The sequence below is a fragment of the Erpetoichthys calabaricus genome, chromosome 4, assembly GCF_900747795.2.
Source record: "Erpetoichthys calabaricus chromosome 4, fErpCal1.3, whole genome shotgun sequence".
Taxonomy (NCBI): Eukaryota; Metazoa; Chordata; class Cladistia; order Polypteriformes; family Polypteridae; genus Erpetoichthys; species Erpetoichthys calabaricus.
In genome coordinates this window covers 174,827,735-174,849,273 of record NC_041397.2, presented here as the reverse complement: position 1 = coordinate 174,849,273, position 21,539 = coordinate 174,827,735, and the positions used below count along the sequence as shown (strand labels likewise).

The 21,539-nt window shown below is 37.3% G+C and overlaps 1 protein-coding gene across 1 annotated transcript in view; it reads left to right on the top strand.

Moving 5' to 3' along the window:
- Positions 1-21,539, top strand: part of nalcn (sodium leak channel, non-selective) — an 898,297-nt gene that overhangs the window by 416,100 nt on the left and 460,658 nt on the right. The window contains exon 12 of the mRNA XM_051926631.1: positions 2,761-2,892. Within this exon, the coding sequence (XP_051782591.1) occupies positions 2,761-2,892 (132 nt within the window). The remainder of the gene's footprint in view (positions 1-2,760; positions 2,893-21,539) is intronic.

The window sequence follows — 21,539 nt, the reverse complement described above, 5'->3', positions numbered from 1 at the left end:
GAGTAGATGTTTGTGTGAAGCTTCTGCCTCAAACCTGACTGTGCATGAAACAGTAATGATGTCTGCATGAATGAATCTTGTGATAGACTGGTGCTACACTCAGGACTGGTTCCAGGCTATTAAGACTGGAACAGCTTCCCACAATCATGAAGTGGATAATGCTATCTAAATACACATTTAAAAATAGTGTTGACATTTTAGCTAGTCACCTTAATCTTTACACAGCTTCAACATAAATAAAATATTTTCACAAAGGGTTAATATGCCAATATATATGTTTTCTTTTAGTAATAATCTAACAATGCATTTGCAGAAGAAAACTTTCCCTTTACCATGGGTAGAACTAAAATAATACACGACAGAGACAAAGACTATATAACCTTTCCTCACTTTGTCTTGCCATCGTATTCAGAGAAAAGCAAATTTGCAGTAAATGAGATGTGGCACATCTTGTGATCACATACCTGAAAGCAAAATGTGAACATTGCTGTTTATATTTTACTTTCTTTTACATCTAATGGAAAAAGTACTGTTTGATACCTTTTACATCTAATGAATTCAGAGCATTTATGTAACATGTGAGCGGTCAACTTGAGTATGTGTAGCATAGTTTTACTTGACTGCCTTGGGCAACAATTACTAGGTCTGTTTAACTTCTGCAAAACCTTTCTCCCTCAGAATGGGGAAGCTCCTCTGACTGACAGGTTATGTTGCTTTGGATTTTATTTATTTTGGCAGCATTGAACAATGTGCTTAAACTAGAAGGCCTTCTTGATTGAGGCCCCGCTGGCAATTTGTCAAAGCCAAGAATAACTTGAGATGCAGATGTGAAACATGGTATAGATATTTATAGTGGAGCCCTGTGCGGCATCGAACTGCTTGATTGCCTTTTAGTTAAAGAGAATTTTACTTCTTATGTAAATGTTCTATCTTTGTTTGGAACTCTCTGCATCCAGGAAAACTAAAATCTTTTGGTTTTTCTAAGAAACATTTTATTATTCCTTAACTCAGAAAGAACTTAAATTTATGTGAGATTTTTAAAAACTTTTATCTTTAGAGTATTTAGTTCTAAACTAATGTAATGGGACTGGCTAAGGAGAAAGGGTTAGATCAAAAAAAGAAAAAACCCTCAACGGCCAATTCACAAATACATGTAATGAAGGGAAGGAAATCTTTGAGATCTGGAGATCCACCATGGGGTATAATTAACCATAGTTAATTTTTTGGGCCCTGGATATCAGAAAGAACACTGCAAGACTTGCTATAAAAATACATGTTTAGTAATTGTTCTCCACTGGACCTCTATTTTATTTTCTCAATTAAAAACTGAAATCTATTCATGATACATCAGAAATATTCTCTGTTAAAACAAAAACTCAAATTAAAAAAAAATGGCTTCAAAATACATTTTAAGAAAATGTTCATAGGCTGGCCACATAAGTGTGCTTTACATGGTCACATTGAGTAAATAATCCCCAGTGCATTTCTGAAAAACATATTTTTGGTTGAAAAGCAGTAAGGGGTAAATGACATAGAAAATAATCTCTTGAGTTGGTCTTTACCACTACTGAATTCCCTGATTTGTTGTCGGTGCTGCACTCAATTTGTGGTTCTCATCAGAGGAGATATTTTGAAAGTTCTTCAGCATTGCCTTGTGACACAGGTCAGGTCAGGTTGGGGTGCATGAACTGCTACAGCGCATTGCCGCACCCACCAGACGACAAAATAGCTAAGGATACTGGTTGGCAACCTCCCAGGCAGACATGCGGTTCAGTCCCACCCTCTGGAAATGACGCTCTATCTGCCACTGCCAGGTGTTACGTGGGTGATCCTGCAGGCTGGGTCACCTTCAGGGAACCGCACAACACAGCTGTAGTGCTGTAACTGACACTCCCTCACAGTGCAGGTAATGTGCCTCAATCGGGACTCCATGAGCAACCGCTCATTAGAGACAAAGTCAAACCAGTGGTACCCCAGGATTCTCCGAAGAGAGACAGTACTGAATAAATCCAGTCTTCATCTCAGGTCACTGGATAGCATCCATGTCTCACAACCATATTGCGAAACAGGAAGCACAAGGACTTTAAACACTTGGACCTTCGTCCTTTTGCATAGATATCGGGAGCACCACACACCCTTTTCCAACTACCTCATGACCCCCCCTATGCTCTCCCAATCTGTCTACTGACATTATAGGAAGAGTCACCAGAAACATGAACGTCACTGCCAAGGTAAGTAAACCTTTTGACATGGTCAACACTCTCTCCGCAAACAGACACACTGCTGATGGCTGTGCCCAAGAGGTCTTTAAAGGCTTGGATCTTGGTTTTTATCCAGGACATTCACAAGCCCAGACACTCAGACAGACTCCTCACTCAATATCTTGACAGCCCCGATCAGAGCCTCCATTGACTCCATGAAGATCACTGCATTTTCAGCAAAGATCAGTGAATCTTTTTTCACCATCAGATCCCCCACAGCTGCTGGACCCCTCCCTGGACTTGATACACACTCAATAATATCAATAATGGTAGCTGCATGCCTGTTAGCCTTCTAGTATTTAGCTCTGATTCTTTTCTTTTTTTTAGTGTCTATCAGGCATAGACTTGAAAATAATTATTTAGGAAGTACTGCACTAGCTACTGTAACGGCAATATTTATACTGGCATAGCTCACTTCTGTGGTATGACTAGATGAAACTGGCTCTTTGATAGGATTTCTATCTGGTACTGAAATTTTTCTTTGTTTCCTTTTCCACAGCAATTAATGCGATCTTCAGTCTTCCACATGTTTATTCTTAGTATGGTTGCTGTTGATGTGATTGTTGCTGCTAGCAATTACTACAAAGGGGAGAACTATCGTCGCCAGTATGATGAGTTCTACCTGGCTGAGGTGAGAGTTATACACAAAATGTTTCACTCTTTTTTTTTCCCCTAAGCTGAATAAAGTGTTCTCCTTTACTCATGTAACTGCAACAAAAAACTTGTGGTAAGCTTGCTTCAGTTGTTTTGCCATTCTGTAAACACATAATACACACAGTGATATTCCAATGGTTAAAAGGAAAGTCTACAGATACAGTAGTATGTGTTGTAGGCATATTCATCAGCTTTGTGTATGACAATAACTGTGTCTTTTATATAATAAAATGTCAGGCAGTGACCAAAATGCTTATGGCATGGATTATAGCTACAAACTACTACATACTGATTAACTGCTTAAAAAACATGACATAGTGTAATAGTTTATTTAATTACAATATCCATACCTTATTAAACCTACTTAATCCATTTCAGGTTAAGGAGACTGGTCATATGGCAAAAGCATCAGACTCGGGTATCATCTGAAACCAGCCTTGCACTAGGCACCAGATCCATTATAGGGCATCCTCGTGCATATCCACCCGCACTCACATCAGCTCAAACTTAGAATTGCAAGTTAAGCTAAGCAGCATGACTGGGTAAATTAGAGTAACCAAAGATAGAGTATCCTTAAACAGACATGCGGAGAATGAGTAAACTCTGAACAAAAATTTTGTGAATTTCCCCTTGGGATTAATAAAGTATCTACAGCGCATCCGGAAAGTATTCACAGCGCATCACTTTTTCGACATTTTCTTATGTTACAGCCTTATTCCAAAATGGATTAAATTCATTTTTTCCCTCAGAATTCTACACACAACACCCCATAATGACAACGTGAAAAAAGTTTACTTGAGGTTTTTGCAAATTTATTAAAAATAAAAAAACTGAGAAATCACATGTACATAAGTATTCACAGCCTTTGCTCAATACTTTGTCGATGCACCTTTGGCAGCAATTATAGCCTCAAGTCTTTTTGAATATGATGCCACAAGCTTGGCACACCTATCCTTGGCCAGTTTCACCCATTCCTCTTTACAGCACCTCTCAAGCTCCATCAGGTTGGATGGGAAGCGTTGGTGCACAGCCATTTTAAGATCTCTCCAGAGATGTTCAATCGGATTCAAGTCTGGGCTCTGGCTGAGTCACTCAAGGACATTCACAGAGTTGTCCTGAAGCTACTCCTTTGATATCTTGGCTGTGTGCTCAGGGTCGTTGTCCTGCTGAAAGATGAACCGTCGCCCCAGTCTGATGTCAAGAGCACTCTGGAGCAGGTTTTCATCCAGGATGTCTCTGTACATTGCTGCAGTCATCTTTCCCTTTATCCTGACTAGTCTCCCAGTCCCTGCCGCTGAAAAACATCCCCACAGCATGATGCTGCCACCACCATGCCTCACTGTAGGGATGGTATTGGCCTGGTGATGAGCGGTGCCTGGTTTCCTCCAAATGTGACGCCTGGCATTCACACCAAAGAGTTCAATCTTTGTCTCATCAGACCAGAGAATTTTCTTTCTCATGGTCTGAGAGTTCTTCAGGTGCCTTTTGGCAAACTCCAGGCGGGCTGCCATGTGCCTTTTACTAAGGAGTGGCTTCCGTCTGGCCACTCTACCATACAGGCCTGATTGGTGGATTGCTGCAGAGATGGTTGTCCTTCTGGAAGGTTCTCCTCTCTCCACAGAGGACCTCTGGAGCTCTGACAGAGTGACCATCGGGTTCTTGGTCACCTCCCTGACTAAGGTCCTGCTCCCACTATCGCTCAGTTTAGATGGCTGGCCAGCTCTAGGAAGAGTCCTGGTGGTTTCGAACTTCTTCCACTTACGGATGATGGAGGCCACTGTGCTCATTGGGACCTTCAAAGCAGCAGAAATGTTTCTGTAACCTTCCCCAGATTTGTGCCTCGAGACAATCCTGTCTTGGAGGTCTACAGACAATTCCTTTGACTTCATGCTTGGTTTGTGCTCTGACATGAACTGTCAACTGTGGGACCTTATATAGACAGGTGTGTGACTTTCCAAATCATGTCCAATCAACTGAATTTACCACAGGTGGACTCCAATTAAGCTGCAGAAACATCTCAAGGATGATCAGGGGAAACAGGATGCACCTGAGTTCAATTTTGAGCTTCATGGCAAAGGCTGTGAATACTTATTTACATGTGCTTTCTCAATTTTTTATTTTTAATAAATTTGCAAAAATCTCAAGTAAACTTTTTTCATGTTGTCATTACAGGGTGTTGTGTGAAGAATTCTGAGGAAAAAAATGAATTTAATCCATTTTGGAATAAGGCTGTAACATAACAAAATGTGGAAAAAGTGATGCGCTGTGAATACTTTCCAGATGCACTGTATCTATCTTTCTATCAGTGACCAGACTAGGTTAGGCACGCAGGCTTCTGAATCTGCAAAGCAGCACAGCTAACTGTTTATTTAAAACTAAGTAACATTTTACTTGTCAGGCCTAGGCAAGACATCACAGGGTACAATCATAATATATGCCATGCAAATTTCGAGTTACTGATCGACAGAATCTTTTGAGTATTATATGAAGTAGTAGTCTTGACGAAATAATAAACAAGTGATTTAAATGAATGAATTAACAGATAAAAATGTATTTGATTAATGCTCACCTTCGTTTTAACATTTATGGATTGATTTTAATGTGCACACTTCTTTTTTCTGTTGTATTACATAACATTTTTAAAAAACTCTGGACAGAATGCTGATCCAGCAAAGGGTCTTTATGCATGCACTCAGCCACAAGTGGCTATTTTAGAATCACAAATAAACCAACATAAATGTTCTTAGGAGAAGAAAAGAAAGTACCTGGAGGAAAACCAACAAAGAATGGGGAGAATGTGCAAACCCCACATGGATAGCTCTCTTTTTTATTTAATTCTTTTATATTTTCTGCTTCATACAATTTTTTAAATAAGTGAATAAAAAGTATAAATGATTTTGTTGTTAAACCATTCTTTGCATTTTATTGACAAATGCACGCTCAAGAAGACAAAGCAATGAGTATTTCATTTAGGTGCTTAACAGTGCAAACACATTATGACAGTTCAACCAATCAGAGCTCCCAGACTGTCCTGTATCGTATCTCCTTCCAATCAAACTGTAATTGCTTTAATCATGCTGCATTCATGAGCGTGAATTTAAACAACCATGATAGATTAAGACTGAAAATCCCCACTATGAATTTACTAGACGTAACAATTTCCACTCTAAATTACCAGCTTTGTGGTTTGCTTTGTAAAATACAGAAGTACTCAGTATAAACTAGACCTTAAGCTTTGCTAATTGAAATCTTCTTTTTAACTTTTCTTGCTAAGTATTTTTTAGTCAAGTCTGTGTTTTACAATACTGTATCACTGCACTGTGCTAGCCATTGCTAATGCAATGCATTATTGCAGATATTAATTGCTCATTTAGATAGCTTGCTATCCTTGTAATGACTGCTTGTGTTTGCCACATTAAGTTATTAAATGTGGCAGGTTTGCCCTTTTTAGGCTATATCCACACTACTACGTTTTTGTTTAGACATTAGTCTAAATTTTCAATTTTTGTTCACACTTTCCTCGTGTTTTAAACCCCCAAAAACGTAGACTGTTGAAAACCCTCTCCAAAGTCTTACACTTCTGAAAATGCTGATTTCACATTGCAATGTGCACGGGTGAAAATGGTGAGTTTTGAAAATGGAGACTCACAATCTGATTTGTTCATGCTTATTAAGCTCTTCCATGATTGGATCCTGCTCATTACAATGTCTCATACCCTGACTGGTCACGCTGCACATTAAACTATTATATTCTAGTATAGTGGAAATAGAAGAGCTGCTTTCTATGACACTTGTAACATTGCTTGCCTGTATTCATCTAAATTGCATTTTGTACAGTTTGTACACTGCATACATGTACAAAAGGTACATAATTTACCGGTCTCTACAGTTTTGCAATAAATTCCATGGTAAGTGCTGTTACCATTCAAGGATTTTTCTGCAGATGCACACATGCCCCTTGTAGATGAAAGCCTATATTATATGTAGTATTGTTCAGTTTAGAGGTATTTTCTTAAACAATGTGAAAACATTAGTTTGGATGGAGATTGTTTTAATTTAAAAAGGCTGCTTTTAAGTGAAAACATTGTAGTGTGGATGTTTGTAGACTCCTCTCTTTGCTGGCACTGGAACTGCTTATCTGAATAACAGAATGCCACCTAATACCGCTTCTCTTACTAACTCAGCACCAATGTTGTTGTTGTTCTTCTTGTTTTAACCTCTTGATGCCAGGGTCAGTGCTGCTATATTATATTTCAATGAAAAAATGTGTTTTTAGTCACAGAAAGGGTTACACAAAGAGTATGTTTAAACTCTTTGTGTCTAAACTGTTTAAAAACACGGACATGTGTGTAGAATGTTTTTAAAGTAATTTAAACTAAAGTGCAACTATCAGATATACAGAGGGTCATTCTAAGAGTACTGGGAAAACAGTAAATTATACACAGTGGGCCCACTGTATCCGCAGGTTCTCAGAAATTTCTAAAAAGCAAAACCTGAATTTGCTGTGTGCCGAGCACTATACTAAATCCATGCTAATTAAGTAATGTGCAGGCATACCCTGCTCTAGCTTCCTGTCACTTCACAGATCCTCAGTCTCACTCCAGCACTCATTGTTCATATGGTGCCTCGTTAGTTCGCTGCTTGTGTTGTGTGCAGTGTGTGTCAGAGAGACAGAGAGAAACAGAGAATTAACTTAATTTATATTTTCTCTATTTCTAATTATATTTTCTATATGTACTTGTATTTTAAATATTATTTTTTATTCTATGTATGTCTCTTTAACACTAAAATCCCTGAAGCCTACGAAAAAACTTGTAATCCCGGGCCACCTTAAATTCTTTCGCACCACTCCTCATCAGCATCTTTTGTTTTGCAAATGTGTCAATCAGCACAAGCAGCAGCAATCCAATACCCCTGTCCCCGCTACCCCCCTCCCCCCAAAAAAGGAAATTAAGTCAGTAGCAAAATTCTCAGAGCTCAAATGTGTTTATGTGGGTGTGAGGTGCCTGGAGCTGTATAGTGTAAATAATATATTGTTATTTGAAATACATATATTTCATTTGTGTTCCGTGTCTACAACGATCTATGTAAATGTAAAAATCATTCAATTTACATGTTGCTGTCAATAAGTAAAAAACCCAAGCTCAAATGTCAATTGACAGAAAGTTGATATGCATTCTTTTTCTTGTCATTATTCCCTAAACAATACAATTTTACAACTACTTACACAGTCTTTATGAATTAGGTATTATAAATAATCTAGAGTTGATTTAAAGTGTACAGGAGGATGCTCATAGGAAATATGCAAATATGTTATTTTATATATGGGACTTGAACATCTTTAGATTTTGGTATCCACGGGGTCCTGGAACCAACCCCTGTGAATAACAAGGGACGTATACAGAAATTCTGTCTTGAGGATTACATTGTTCTTCATGATGCTAGATTGACTAGGGCAGGTTTTATCTTTCTGGTTTGTTCCCATCCAAGGGGTTTTGCTGAATAATTTTGTCAGGCATTATTATCCCATGGATGTTTGTTGCCTTACACACGATGATGCTGGCTCCCTGTAACACTTCAGTGGAGTAAATGAGTTCAGAAATTGGATGAATCAATGAATTAGCAATCATATTTCATTAAATTCCATTGTGTAATGGAAATGGTATTTGCTTGTAAAGCTCCATAAATATTGCCAGAACATTTCTTATACTTAATGCCATTGCATATTTTTAAAATTAAACTCCTAAACCATTGCTTAAATCCAGCTTTGGATCACAGTACACAAACATTTTTTTATCATAAATTATATTTTACGACCAGTAATGTTGGCAAGTTTCTTTTATCAAACAAATTATGGAACTCACTGCAGAGAATAAAGTCACTTCTTGCTATTTTGCTCTAGGCATGCCAGTTACGCCCCTACGCATACTCTAAGCAGAGGGTCATTTATGATTCCAGTAATAGCTTCAGGCAAATCAAGAAAGAGACAAATTTATGCCTCAGTGTGTTTTTTCAGCAAAACATTACAACCATATTACCTAAAGAACAAAGTAATGTCATTATTGTCTGACAGCTACATCATGACACGAAAAGAAACTAAAATAAACTGTGTAACATTTTACAAGTACAGAAGTCTCAGTCAACACGACATGAACAATAAAACAGATGCTTCTGACATTACAAAGCTCACCATTCTTTGAGCTGAGAATCAGACATTAAAGTAAAATCTATGTCTGACCAGATAATGTAAAGTTTAGATGCTGGAGTGTCAGTCAGCATAGTGAAGATTTATTAATCAGTGAAAAATAAACTTTAGGCAATCTGTTCACATAAAGCTTCTGCATTTTTTTTTTATTCATATACACAAGTTTTTAAAAATATATCCAATAGTTTTGCAAGTTTAATTATACTAATGCAGGGTCACAAAAGGCCAAATTTATTTCTAGCAACATCAGAAGAAATGGAGCAAAAAACATTGTGGATACCAGTCTATAACAGGGCCCACTCATAAACACCCCACAGTCATTTTAGAGTTACCTGTTAACCTAACCTGCAAATCTCAGAGAGGGAGTACTTGCACATTCTCCCCAATTATTTAGTGATTTTCACAAATATTACACAGACAAAAGGCCATGTTGAAATCTGAACCTAGGGGGATATTCCACAAAGTGCACTTAGTGAGTAAACATCCCATAAACTGAAAGGCCAGTTTCTTTTCCACCCAAATAGGATCAGTGAAAGTTGCACTTGGTAACTGTGGCAACAAAGCATCATGTTGGACCAGGCTAAAGATGAAGCTCAGTAGAGTGTTGTGAATTGACAGTTTATGAAATTCCTGTTTGATGAGAAACAATATCTAATTATTGCCAGATTCTCACTGTAATTAATTTTACTAGTGATGCACCAATATGGAAACTTTAGGTGATACTGATTTCCAAAATGTTTTGTCCACCTTTGCTAATACTGATAACTGATGGCTGATATTACTTTTTAATTACTTCAGGTTTGAATTTGAGTTATGCTGAAAATGTATTATGCATTATCAAAGAAAGAACAGTAGGATATGAAACAGGGATGAGCACTTTTTTATGAACTTGCTATAGACCTAAGCAGCCAGTACTTTCTGTGGGGGGAAAAAAGCAATATATGGTCTGTCTCTACAGCAAAAATACCCCAGTTCATGTACAAAAACATACTTAAACATACACATGCTTAAAACATGCTTAATATACACAACCTAGGTAACGTAAGCACATCAAGACACCATGCCATTACATAACATTGTATTGCTTATATAAACAACAAAATGAATGCATATTCTTTGTGCCGTAATCAAACATATATACAGTGATCCCTCATCGATCGCGGGGGTTGCATTCCAGAGCCCCCCGCGAAAGGTGAAAATCCGCGAAGTAGAAACCATATGTTTATATGGTTATTTTTATATTGTCATGCTTGGGTCACAGATTTGCACAGAAACACAGGAGGTTGTAGAGAGACAGGAACTTTATTCAAACACTGCAAACAAACATTTGTTTCTTTTTCAAAAGTTTAAACGTGCTCCATGACAAGACACAGATGACAGTTCCGTCACACAATTAAAAGAATGCAAATATATCTTCCTCTTCAAAGGACTGCGCGTCAGGAGGAGAGAATGTCAGAGAGAGAGAGAGAGAGAGAGAAAAGCAAACAATCAGAAATCAATAGGTGCTTTTTGGGCTTTTAAGTATGCGAAGCACCGTGCAGGAAGCATGTCGCTTGACAAAGCAGCTGCAAGGAAGGGAGCAATGTGAAGGTAGTTTTTCAGCATTTTTTTGACGAGCGTCCGTATCCTCTAGGGGTGCGAACAGACCCCCTGCTCACACCCCCTCCATCAGAAGCAGAGAATGTCAGAGCAAGAGAGAGAGAGAGAAAAGCAAACAATCAAAAATCAATAGGGCTGTTTGAGCTTTTAAGTATGCGAAGCACTGTGCAGGAAGCATATCGCGCAACTAAGTAACCACAAGTAAGCCCAGTAAGGAAGGGAGCAATGTGAAGGTAGTCTTTCAGCGTTTTTATATTTAAAATGCGTGGAACTTTAAATGAGATTTCTAACAACAAACATTAACCAAGTCATCAGAAAAGATAAATAATCACATAGGGCTGTGAGAGTAGTGAGGTAAGCCACAGAAGAGCGGCCAACCTTGACACCTGTGCAGTTTAAAAAAAATGAGGAGTGACAGCTGCAACCATTTTTTGACCTGCCATCTTTTTCATGAAACTATTGCATATTTGGCATCACTATAGAAGGCATGACACCTTCTTTTGACTTATTCATTGAGAGCAGCCACTTTCTGTTCTGTGTTGATAACCATTGGCGAAGACAAGAGAAGCATTTCAATGCCACATGTAAATGTAAATTATACAGTATATGGAAAGAACGAATGTATGAAATATACATTAAATAAGGGTCTTTGAAAAAATTAACAGTCATCACAGACTAAATGTAACATGTTTTAAATACTAATCAAGTGGGCTGCATTAAAAAGGACCAACAGCTAGATCCCACCAACGCTGTCCTGACACCCCTGGAATGAAGTTAGTTTCTTTGGAAATCTGTTTCTCATTGTTTTTGACACATTTTTATGCTGACTTTTAAGTCTTTCAATTCCTTTTGATATAGTTGATTATATTGTTTTGTCCTAAGGACTGTCCAGCTACTCTTGCTGTTTTTTTCGCTAAACCCCTGTTTTTTAACCTTCCTGATCTGACACTTCTTTGACATTGACATCTGCAATATACCTTTAGTGCTACTGAGTTGATGGCACGCTGTTACCTAGTGCTGACATAATTTATTATACAGCTTCATGGCTTTGTAAAAGATGTCAGCCATTCCCTTTACCCTTCAAATTTCTGAAATTGCATTTTCAATACAGGGTCCTAGTCAGTACTGGTGCTACTTAAAAATCTGTAGGGGGCATCCAAAATTCTGAAGCGGGTCATAATATTTTGGTTGAAACAGGGCCATTACAACTACCCAAGTGAAACTTTACTTTTACTTTCAGTCCCTATAAATAGAGCAAGAACAAATACTCCATACTAAAATTTAGCATTACAATATTATTCACTTCATTAATCTATTAATAACAGCTGCTCAAACAAAATGTACTAGGGTTATATGTTTAACTTCCTACAAAATTTACTTTCCTTAACAAATTCAGTGTTCAGCCTGAGGCATGGTGAAGGAAGGACTGAGACCGACACAAATATACAAACACAAGCAATTGTCAATATTCCTTGGAAAGAGTGTTTATCGGTTCTTTCATGATGGGGACCTGGGCTACATCCCACTGTCTTGCCGCACTGCACACCTGCTAAAGTGTGCCTCAGCCTCCTCAGGCAAATTATCATCTTTGTGAGCTCTTCTCACCATGCTGTCTGTCTTTTCATTCTTTTTCAGTCCTTGTTTCCACATTGTTCAGTGCAGCCTCTTTTATACTACTCTAGCACCCATGTATCTGTCATCTCCAGTTTTTCACCTATATGTTTAATCACAGGTCAGAGTTACAAAACTGTTTTCATTATTGTTTATTCAAGATGAATCTGCTATATGTGGAATACCCATAACTGTTGTGAATGGTAGCTCAGATCAGATACCAAACAAATAATATAGTCAAAACAAAAATAAAATCACTGATTCATACACTTCGAGAAATTACCACAAAATCTAAAGCTACAAAAGCTGCCGAGTTTATTCCTTCTTGCATCATTGAAATATGGAGTGGAGTTGGTGTGAGTTGGAAAAATGAAAGCTTATACTAACATGTACCACATGAGTTGAGCATAAGTGATAGATAGATAGATAGATAGATAGATAGATAGATAGATAGATAGATAGATAGATAGATAGATAGATAGATAGATAGATAGATAGATAGATAGATAGATAGATAGATAGATAGATAGATAGATAGATAGATAGATAGATAGATAGATAGATAGATAGATAGATAGAAAATTTCCTCCAAAACTGACACCAGAATTTTTGTTGTCCATAACAATGGCAGTGACATTTCACAATACTCTATACCCATTCAATATGATGGCAATCCCATTTACATATTTATTCATTTATATAAAAAAGCTTTACATGAACAAAAAAACAATAGGATGCAGCTTTCGCGTAACTAATTAAAGAGTTTCTTTTTATTAAAACTGCCTCCATTATTCAAGTGAAATACTGTGTTATTGTGTAAAACAGTATAAATACTAACAGAAGCAGTTGTTTTAAAATGACCGTGTGTAGTTACCAAACTATTAATTAAGTAATATAGTATTGATGTTCATAAATATTGAAATACAGTGGAACCTCGGTTTACGAACGTCTCGGTATACGTACAACTCGGTTTACGACCAAAAGTTCGCCAAACTTTTGCCTCGGTTCACGACCAAACACTCGGTTTACGAACAAGCCAGGTTCCCTTTCGGTTTGTTGATGTTCATTCTCTCCCTGTGCATTTCCTGTGCAGCGAGCGAGAGAGCACGCGCACACGCACACGCACACACACAGAGAGGCAGCGCAAGAGACAGAGGGCTGTACACACACACACACACACACACACACACACACACACACACAGGAACACGCGCGAGAGAGGCGTGTGCGCACACACACAGGAGCGCTCTAGACAGACACACTGTGAGCTGCAAAGCTGATCGCACCCCCAGAGAATACAGACGCCCCTGGGAAAACCCCTAAGAAACAGGGACAGACTACCTTCACATTTCTCCTTTCCCTTCTTGCCGGCTCTGTCGCGTAATATGCCTCTCGTGCGGTGCTCCGCCTTCTTAAAAAGCCTACACGGGCTTCTTTCAATTTGTTAAATTGGTTGCTTGCTTCTCCTTCTTTCTCTCTCAGACAATCTGTGCTCCTGGCGGAGCTGTCATCTCTGACTTGTCATGGAGCACGTTTAAACTGTTGAAAAGAGACAAATGTTTGTTTGCAGTGCTTTGAATAAAGTTCCTTTTTTTCTACAACCTCCTGTGTCTCTGTGCAAATCTGTGACCCAAGCGTGACAATACACACAGGCGCTCCAGGCTCGCAAAAGAGACACACGCACACACAGGCGGGGGAGAGAGAGAGGCGCGCGCTAGAGAGACACACACAGGTGCTCCAGGCTCGCAAAAGAGAGACGCGCACACACACACACACAGGCTGGGAGGGGGGGGGGGGGGGGGGGGTAGGAGAGAGACGCGCGCACACACACAGGAGCGCTCCAGGCTCGCAAAAGAGAGACGCACACACACACAGAGCGATTGAGGGACGCATAAGTTAGAGAAGGCTTGTTTTTGTTTTCAGTTATGTTTCCGGTGATCGGTTCGTAGCCTGCATTGTTGCAGTGTTACTTTTCTTGGTGGTTTATTAAATTACGGATTTTTCAAATGTTCCTTTTTTCCCCTGTGCTTAAAACTCATTAAAAAAAGTGTTTTTAGCGAGAGCGGTTCCTAGCACTATAGCGCGAACTATTGCAGTGTTAGTTTTCTCTGTTGTTAAAGGTTTTCTCAGTGTTATTCAATGTTTTTACATTTAGTTTACCATTACGCTGTGCATTCTATGGTATAATTAACTATATTTGTGCTTAAAAACTGAAAAAATGTATATATTTACATACAGTTTCTACGGTCTGGAACGGATTAATTGTATTTACATACAATCCTATGGAAGAAATTGCTTCGGTTCACGACCAACTCGGTTTACGACCAGAGTTGTGGAACGAATTATGGTCGTAAACTGAGGTTCCACTGTATTATGAACTTACTATTGTATAGCTTTCCATGCACAACCCTGAAAAATCCATGAAAAAATACAGTAATCAAACTTAAATATCAAAATAACTGAAATTGTTATGAATCGTGACAGTGACCACCATGATCATTCTGTGCATTCAGTATTTTGTTTAGTAATTTGAATTTGTCAGAATGGAGCACCTCAGAATCTTTAAACTTAATGGTCTCACTTTTCTTTTTGTGGATAATGTGAACTTTACAATGATACAACTTGATTTCTGAGTAAAATATTTTAAAAATCTGGAAACAGAAATCACTATGTTAAAGCTTTGGATTGGCAGCCACACTATAACTCTTTTATAAACATGAAGTGCTAACAAAAGTCCAAATTTACTGACTTGGTGACACACTTTTGTTTTTTCTAAAAATCGACTTAAAAAATTACTTAGATATTGTGTTAAATCTTGACTAAATGGCAGCAATGCTTCAGCAAGCTACAGACTAAAATGGATAATGTAATTTAGCACTTTGCCATATTAATCATATGCAGTATTGGATTAATAGGTTAATTTTGTCAGATATAGTTGGAGATTAAATAAAACAAACAGCAGTCATGTCAAGCACAAATAAGGCCAATAGGCGTACTTTTAGATAAGAACACTAACAATATATTACAATGCTAGTTTTTAATATGATGTTATCACAAATTGAAACCCACTACACATAAGAGTTTCAGTCTTTCAGGTGGTTAGCCAGGCTTGAATTTTTTTCACAACCAAAAATATTAACTTCAGCATCTACCTCGAAGGCAGAGCATTCCCAGACATGACTTCAGATGATAGGCCATAGAACTGTAGGGACTATGCGCCTATTATACTCTGTGTTGTTCTATTTTACATAATTATATGCAGTGAGATTTGTACTTCTGGAGAGTGGCTGTGTGGTGCATGTTGGTCAAGCGTGTAACTAATGTTTTATTGTACTCTGCATACATGATAATACATCTGAAGTGAACTTACCTTTTCATCACAGCAATGCCTTTGATTTCTGAAAGAGCCATTAAAATTATCCACTAGTATACCATTACTATGTTCACAACAAAAATCAACATCCGGCATTTTGTGCTTTCCATAGTTTGTTCATGCACATTAAAAAAATAAGAAATTAAAAAAAAAATAAAAAAGCACATTATGTGACAAAACTAAGCCACAATGAACCAGAATGAAATGCAACAAGCCAATTATCAATTTATTTTTATTGCACAAGTCAAATTTATTGAGAACTAGGGGGCTTCACTCACCCACCCCCGGGTTTGGTTAACCAGATATACAATTTTAAGAGATTGTTTTCTTCATGGAAATTGTTACATATGCATTATTCTCACTTTTACTTTAAAACTTTAGCAAAAACAATATTTGGAATTCGCTTTTCTTCAAGATTCCATTTTTGGACTTACATCGTGACAACACAACGTGTGAGTGAATATCGTTTCTTTCTCTCTAATAAATAAAACAACTTTTTTGAATGTTTGTCCATGCTCTTTCTTCTTCGTTTTGTTGTTGACAGATCATCTAGAACGTATAAAATTATTGCTGTGATAAATTTATAAGAGCTGAGAACGCAGGAAGTGTGTCTGCCAAAAGCAAAGAGCTGAAAGCACAGGAACTGTGTCTGACAAACGCATTCACACGACTGAGGTTAGATAACCGTGGTCTTGTTTGAAAATAGTTGTAAGTAGGGCGTGACTTGAAATAATCTCATGTTAAACGTCTCCGTCTCACGGGACTTCATACAGCGCCAACGTTTTTGGAATCTTTAATTTTTCACTGGCAACACGAATTAGACGATCTACAAGTCTCTGACTTAAAGTTTAAATCCGAACAATATGCTCGATCTCTTTTCGCTGTTCCTTTATTTCACCGAGCAATAATTTCCGTTTGTTTGCACTAATGCGATCTTTCCTATCCTTTTTTTTGAGACTTTTGAATTTTCTTACTTCCATTATCTCTAACCTGCTCTGAATGTGTACAGTGTCAACATTTTTTAATTCTTTACGACGTTCTACTTTGTCATCTAATCTTTGTCCTTTATTTCCGACCCCGGGCGTGGACTCGTCTCGTGGGACATATATGTGTTTTTTTTTTTTTTGTTTTTTTTTTATATAACAGAGAGATGGTACAGATGAGGATGGTGTTTCTGGGTGAAAATAATCAGTATGGTTTAATGTTTCTAATCAATAGAAGACTAAAGTTCACAATAAGAACTAGCTCTGAATTTAGGCTTTAATGCAGTGTAACTTTGAATGTGTTTTAATAATCTTCATAACATCAAATCCTATTACTGGTGATATGTCATGTACTACGATGTTTCACAGTAATCTCTGCTGCAAGACTCTAATGAACTGCTGCAGATGCCTTTAATGGCCCTTGCTTCCCCTGTCTTTCTTTTCGACAAGTGTTTTTAGGATCTTGTAGCATCACTACAGTCAGCAATTTTTAAATTATGTTTTTCCTCAAGTTTTACTCACATGTTGGTATGCATCCTTAAATAATCCCTATACCAACCAGACACAAGTGCAGTTTTATGAATTCTGGTTATTGATTTAAGTATCAGATCTTTGAACATCCCTAATCCCAGGGAACTGATGCCCTTCTTACCAGCACTGGACACAAATCCAATGCAGGGCACACTCACGTAGACATTCACATTTGACCTTTTTAACAACGTGGAGCAAAATTTAAGAAAAAAATCAAAACTTAAACAAAGAGGATATGCAGGCATGCACTCAGTGACAAGGCTATATGAAGCTATGAGTCAGTACAGTGCCTTCATCTTTCTCTTATTCTATTAAAAACAACCATACTTTTATATTAGCCAAGAATGCAGACATTCTCAGAGATACTTGGACTCTTTTTTGTGACTTGATTTTTTTTCCTCTTTTCATTTAAAGTATTTATACTTTTTCAATATTTCTCCACATCTGTCCAGGCTACTATGATATAGACCATTTTGACAGCACATGAAATTACTGATTCAGAGTAATGCTTAAAATTAATTCCCTATTCAGTGTTCATTTGAATCTGTACCCTGAAATAAAGATACCGTATGTAGATGTCATGATATCAGTCAACTACATTAAAGCTTGTCCGTTCAATGAAAAAGAATTGTCGCATCCTGAATGCACGCATGCTTGGTAGCTAAACAATGGATGCTGCTACATCACTAGTTACAAAGTATGGCTTGCCAGCAGCAATGACTGATTCTTTAGTCTTTCAGGTGTATTGTGATCCTCGTATTGAGCCAGGACATAACGAAATCCTGTATTAGACTATTTTCTTTCATCAGTTTCACTTACAATTTTGCCTTCTCCTGAAAAAGCTGTTACTTTCTTGCTTGCAATTTTACCTATTCTCTCTCAAACATTATTCTTGGTACTATAAAATCCAATCTTTAATGTAAAATATTTCTATTGCCACAGATAGAAAGCACAATCATTGTCTTGTTTGAATATTTGGATAATGCTAAACAGGTCAAAATAACTTCATGGAAAACTACATCAAATTCTGATGGAAAGGATGGTTTTAGATTGAATATGTTCAATGCAAGTTGAATCAAGATAGTGATAATACTAACAATACAGCAGATGGATGTGAAGGGGTAATAAACACAAATCAATCTGCTTTTGAAAATTGTACACCTTTTAAAACCAGTACTGTTCTTCAGACATTACTTCTACTTGAAGATTTCAAGTGGATATTTTTAGAAGCTACCACTGTTTATATGCATTTACTCATGGTGTCCATTATAGAATACCATCTGTTCTAAAATTAAATAAATTGTGATGCGTGAGTCACTATCTTGCACCCCAAAACACGAGGCTGAGTCTCAGTACTTTAGCAAAACCAGCTTTATTCTACTTGAAACAGGAACAGTACGGTTACACATAGACACAGTAAACAGACAGGGTCGGGGCCAAGTCAGTCACCAAGTTATACTGTTCCCTGCAATAATAATGTTCCTTGTATCACCCATCAACGACAGGCGCTTATAGCGCTGCTGCGATCGGCTCGTAGTCACTTCTGCGGCGCTATGCTGCTGTCCTGCAAACCTGCAGTTGCCTCGGCAATGGACAAGCAGCCCTCTACAGATGCGGTATGCAGCAATCATGCTTGTGTGTGTCGTCCCATTGGGGGTGGGGGGTCCATTCCAAACGAGATCAGAAACCTCACAAAATAAAATGGCAATTGTGGAATAATAACATGGAAAATTATAGCATTATATGCAAATTGGTAAATAAATTGTGAGAAAAAAATGCATAATTAAATGTCATCTAATTATAATGAAAAGTCCTCTAATTATTATGAAATACAATGTCACTATTTTATTTTGGTTGAGAGCTGTAATTAGTATTTTTTTTTTTATTATTGCAGGTTTTATTTCAAAACGGTCTTCTTTTCGAAATGGCACATTTCTGAATGAATCTTTAAATGTCAGCGTTACTTCATTTAAGAATGCCTGTTTTCATGACGGTTTCGTTATTAGTTAATCAACATTTATTGACCTCTTTATATACATCTCTGTACTTTTGTATATGGTTATTTGTTTCATAATTGTCATTTTATTTATTTCATTTTGGCTCAAATTGTATCCCATAGTCCATATCAGTTTATATTTTTGTTCTTCTGGAGTTGTTGAATGTTTTGTCCCATAATGCCACAGTGGCCAGCATCACCAATCTGTTGTCAAAGACACAGAATCGTTAAAATCCCCTTTTTTGTTCTATTGATTAAGTGTCAATTCTTTTAATGCTACTCTGAAAATTTCATAAACATATAATAGAAAATTCTAGGGTTTGTGTCTCTATTGTGCTTAAAATGGAAACTATTTAATTAGAATCCTTGAAGAAACTGAATGGAAAAAATGCCTTCAATATCTGTTGTGATCTCAGTGATTGGGAGATGACATCAAACAGACAGTAATCAAAGTCTAAATGGAAGGCAGGAGTCTTATACCAAGAGACAGGAGAACATATACGAACTATCCAAAAACAAAGTCTTTCAAGATAACCATCAATTTGCTTACTGTGCAACCAGAGGTGTTGAAGATGCTCTGCTTGTTATCTTACATCAAATCTATACATTTCTTGAACAGCCTGGAACATATGTCAGAGCACTATTTTTGGATTTTTCTTCAGCATTCAATACTATTCAATTTGGGACGGAGTGGTGGCTCTGAGGCTAAGGATCTGCGCTGGTATCCAAAATGTTGCCGGTTCGAATCCCCGTCACTGCCAAAAGAGATCCTACTCTGCTGGGCCCTTGAGCAAGGCCCTTAACCTTCAATTGCTCCAGGGGCGCTGTACAATGGCTGACCCTGCACTCTGGCCCCAAGGGGTATGCGAAAACAAACAAATTCCTAATACAAGAAATTGTATAAGGTGAAATAAAGAACAAAAAAAAATATATATATATATATATATATATATATATATATATATATACACTATACAGCCTCACATACTGATTGAAAACTGAATAGTATGAATGTAAACCCATTTATCACATTATGGATTCAGGACTTTCTTTTAAATCGTTCACAGACAGTCAAAGTAAAGAACTCTTTTGCATTCATTCAAACACAGGAAGTCCACAGGGGTGTGTCTTATCACCATTACTATTTACTCTATATACAAGTGACCTGAGACAGAACAATGACCACTGCTCCATTATCAAATATGCTAATGACACCATGCCACTATCTAAATCAAGTGGACTGTGTGGTAAACTGGTGTAATAAAAACGTTCTCACTATGAATGCAAAAAAGACCAAAGAAATTATATTTGATTTTAAAAGGCAGAGATCTGTATGTTCACACATTGTTATTTTGGGGGAGGAAGTAGAAATAGTGAATTAACATAAATACTTATCTAAATAACTTAGATAACAATCTTAACTGGAATGCAAATACAAAAAAATATTCTCTAAATGCAATCAGCATTTATTTCTCCTACATAAGCTCAAACTTTTTAAAGTAGACAAGAACCTCAAGTTGTCCTTTTATCGCAGTATGATTCAGTCTGTTATAATAATAATAATAATAATACATTTTATTTATATAGCGCCTTTCCCATGCTCAAGTTATCACTTTCAGTTTCACTGCCTGGTTTAGTGGTCTGACAAACAAAAAAAAAAAAAAAAAAAAAGCTCCAGCTAAAGTTACTGGGACTGATGTAAATGATCTGGCAAGTGTGTGTCAGAGGACAATGCTGAAGAAACTGGAAATAGTCTCAATTGACGAAAGACATCCATTACATGTAGAACTTAACTTCAGTAAATCAGGAAGGATAGTTGCTTTGAAAACCCACACAAATCGCTCCAGTAATTCATTTCTTCCTAGTGCCATACGACTTTTTAATAAGGAATATTGGATAAAATGATTAAGGTTTGATATGTATCCTGTAACCATTTTTGTGTAAATATGCACTATCCAACTCCCTTACCTTAACCCGCCTTGTCTCTTTGTTTTGTTTCATTTCTTTCTGTCTTGTTATTAGATGCAACTGAGAAGGCAAACTTCATGTTTTCTTGTGTAAACATGACTAAATAAAGCAACCTTGAACCTAAACCAAAATTGTAGCACTAGTCTTCTTGGAAATGACTTTTAGCTCCCTCTAAAGCCAAGGGAGGTGCTAAAGGCAGACCAGAGCAGTAACGAAGTAAAGAAAAAGGGGAAAAGGGTTAGAATGTCAGACAAGTCAGAAGTAATGCTTTTCAAGTGAAAATCAAAGTTGAGGGAGAGCAAGCAAAAGGTCCTCACATTTTGTAAATTTTCTTTCCCCTAACTTATCTACAAAAAAC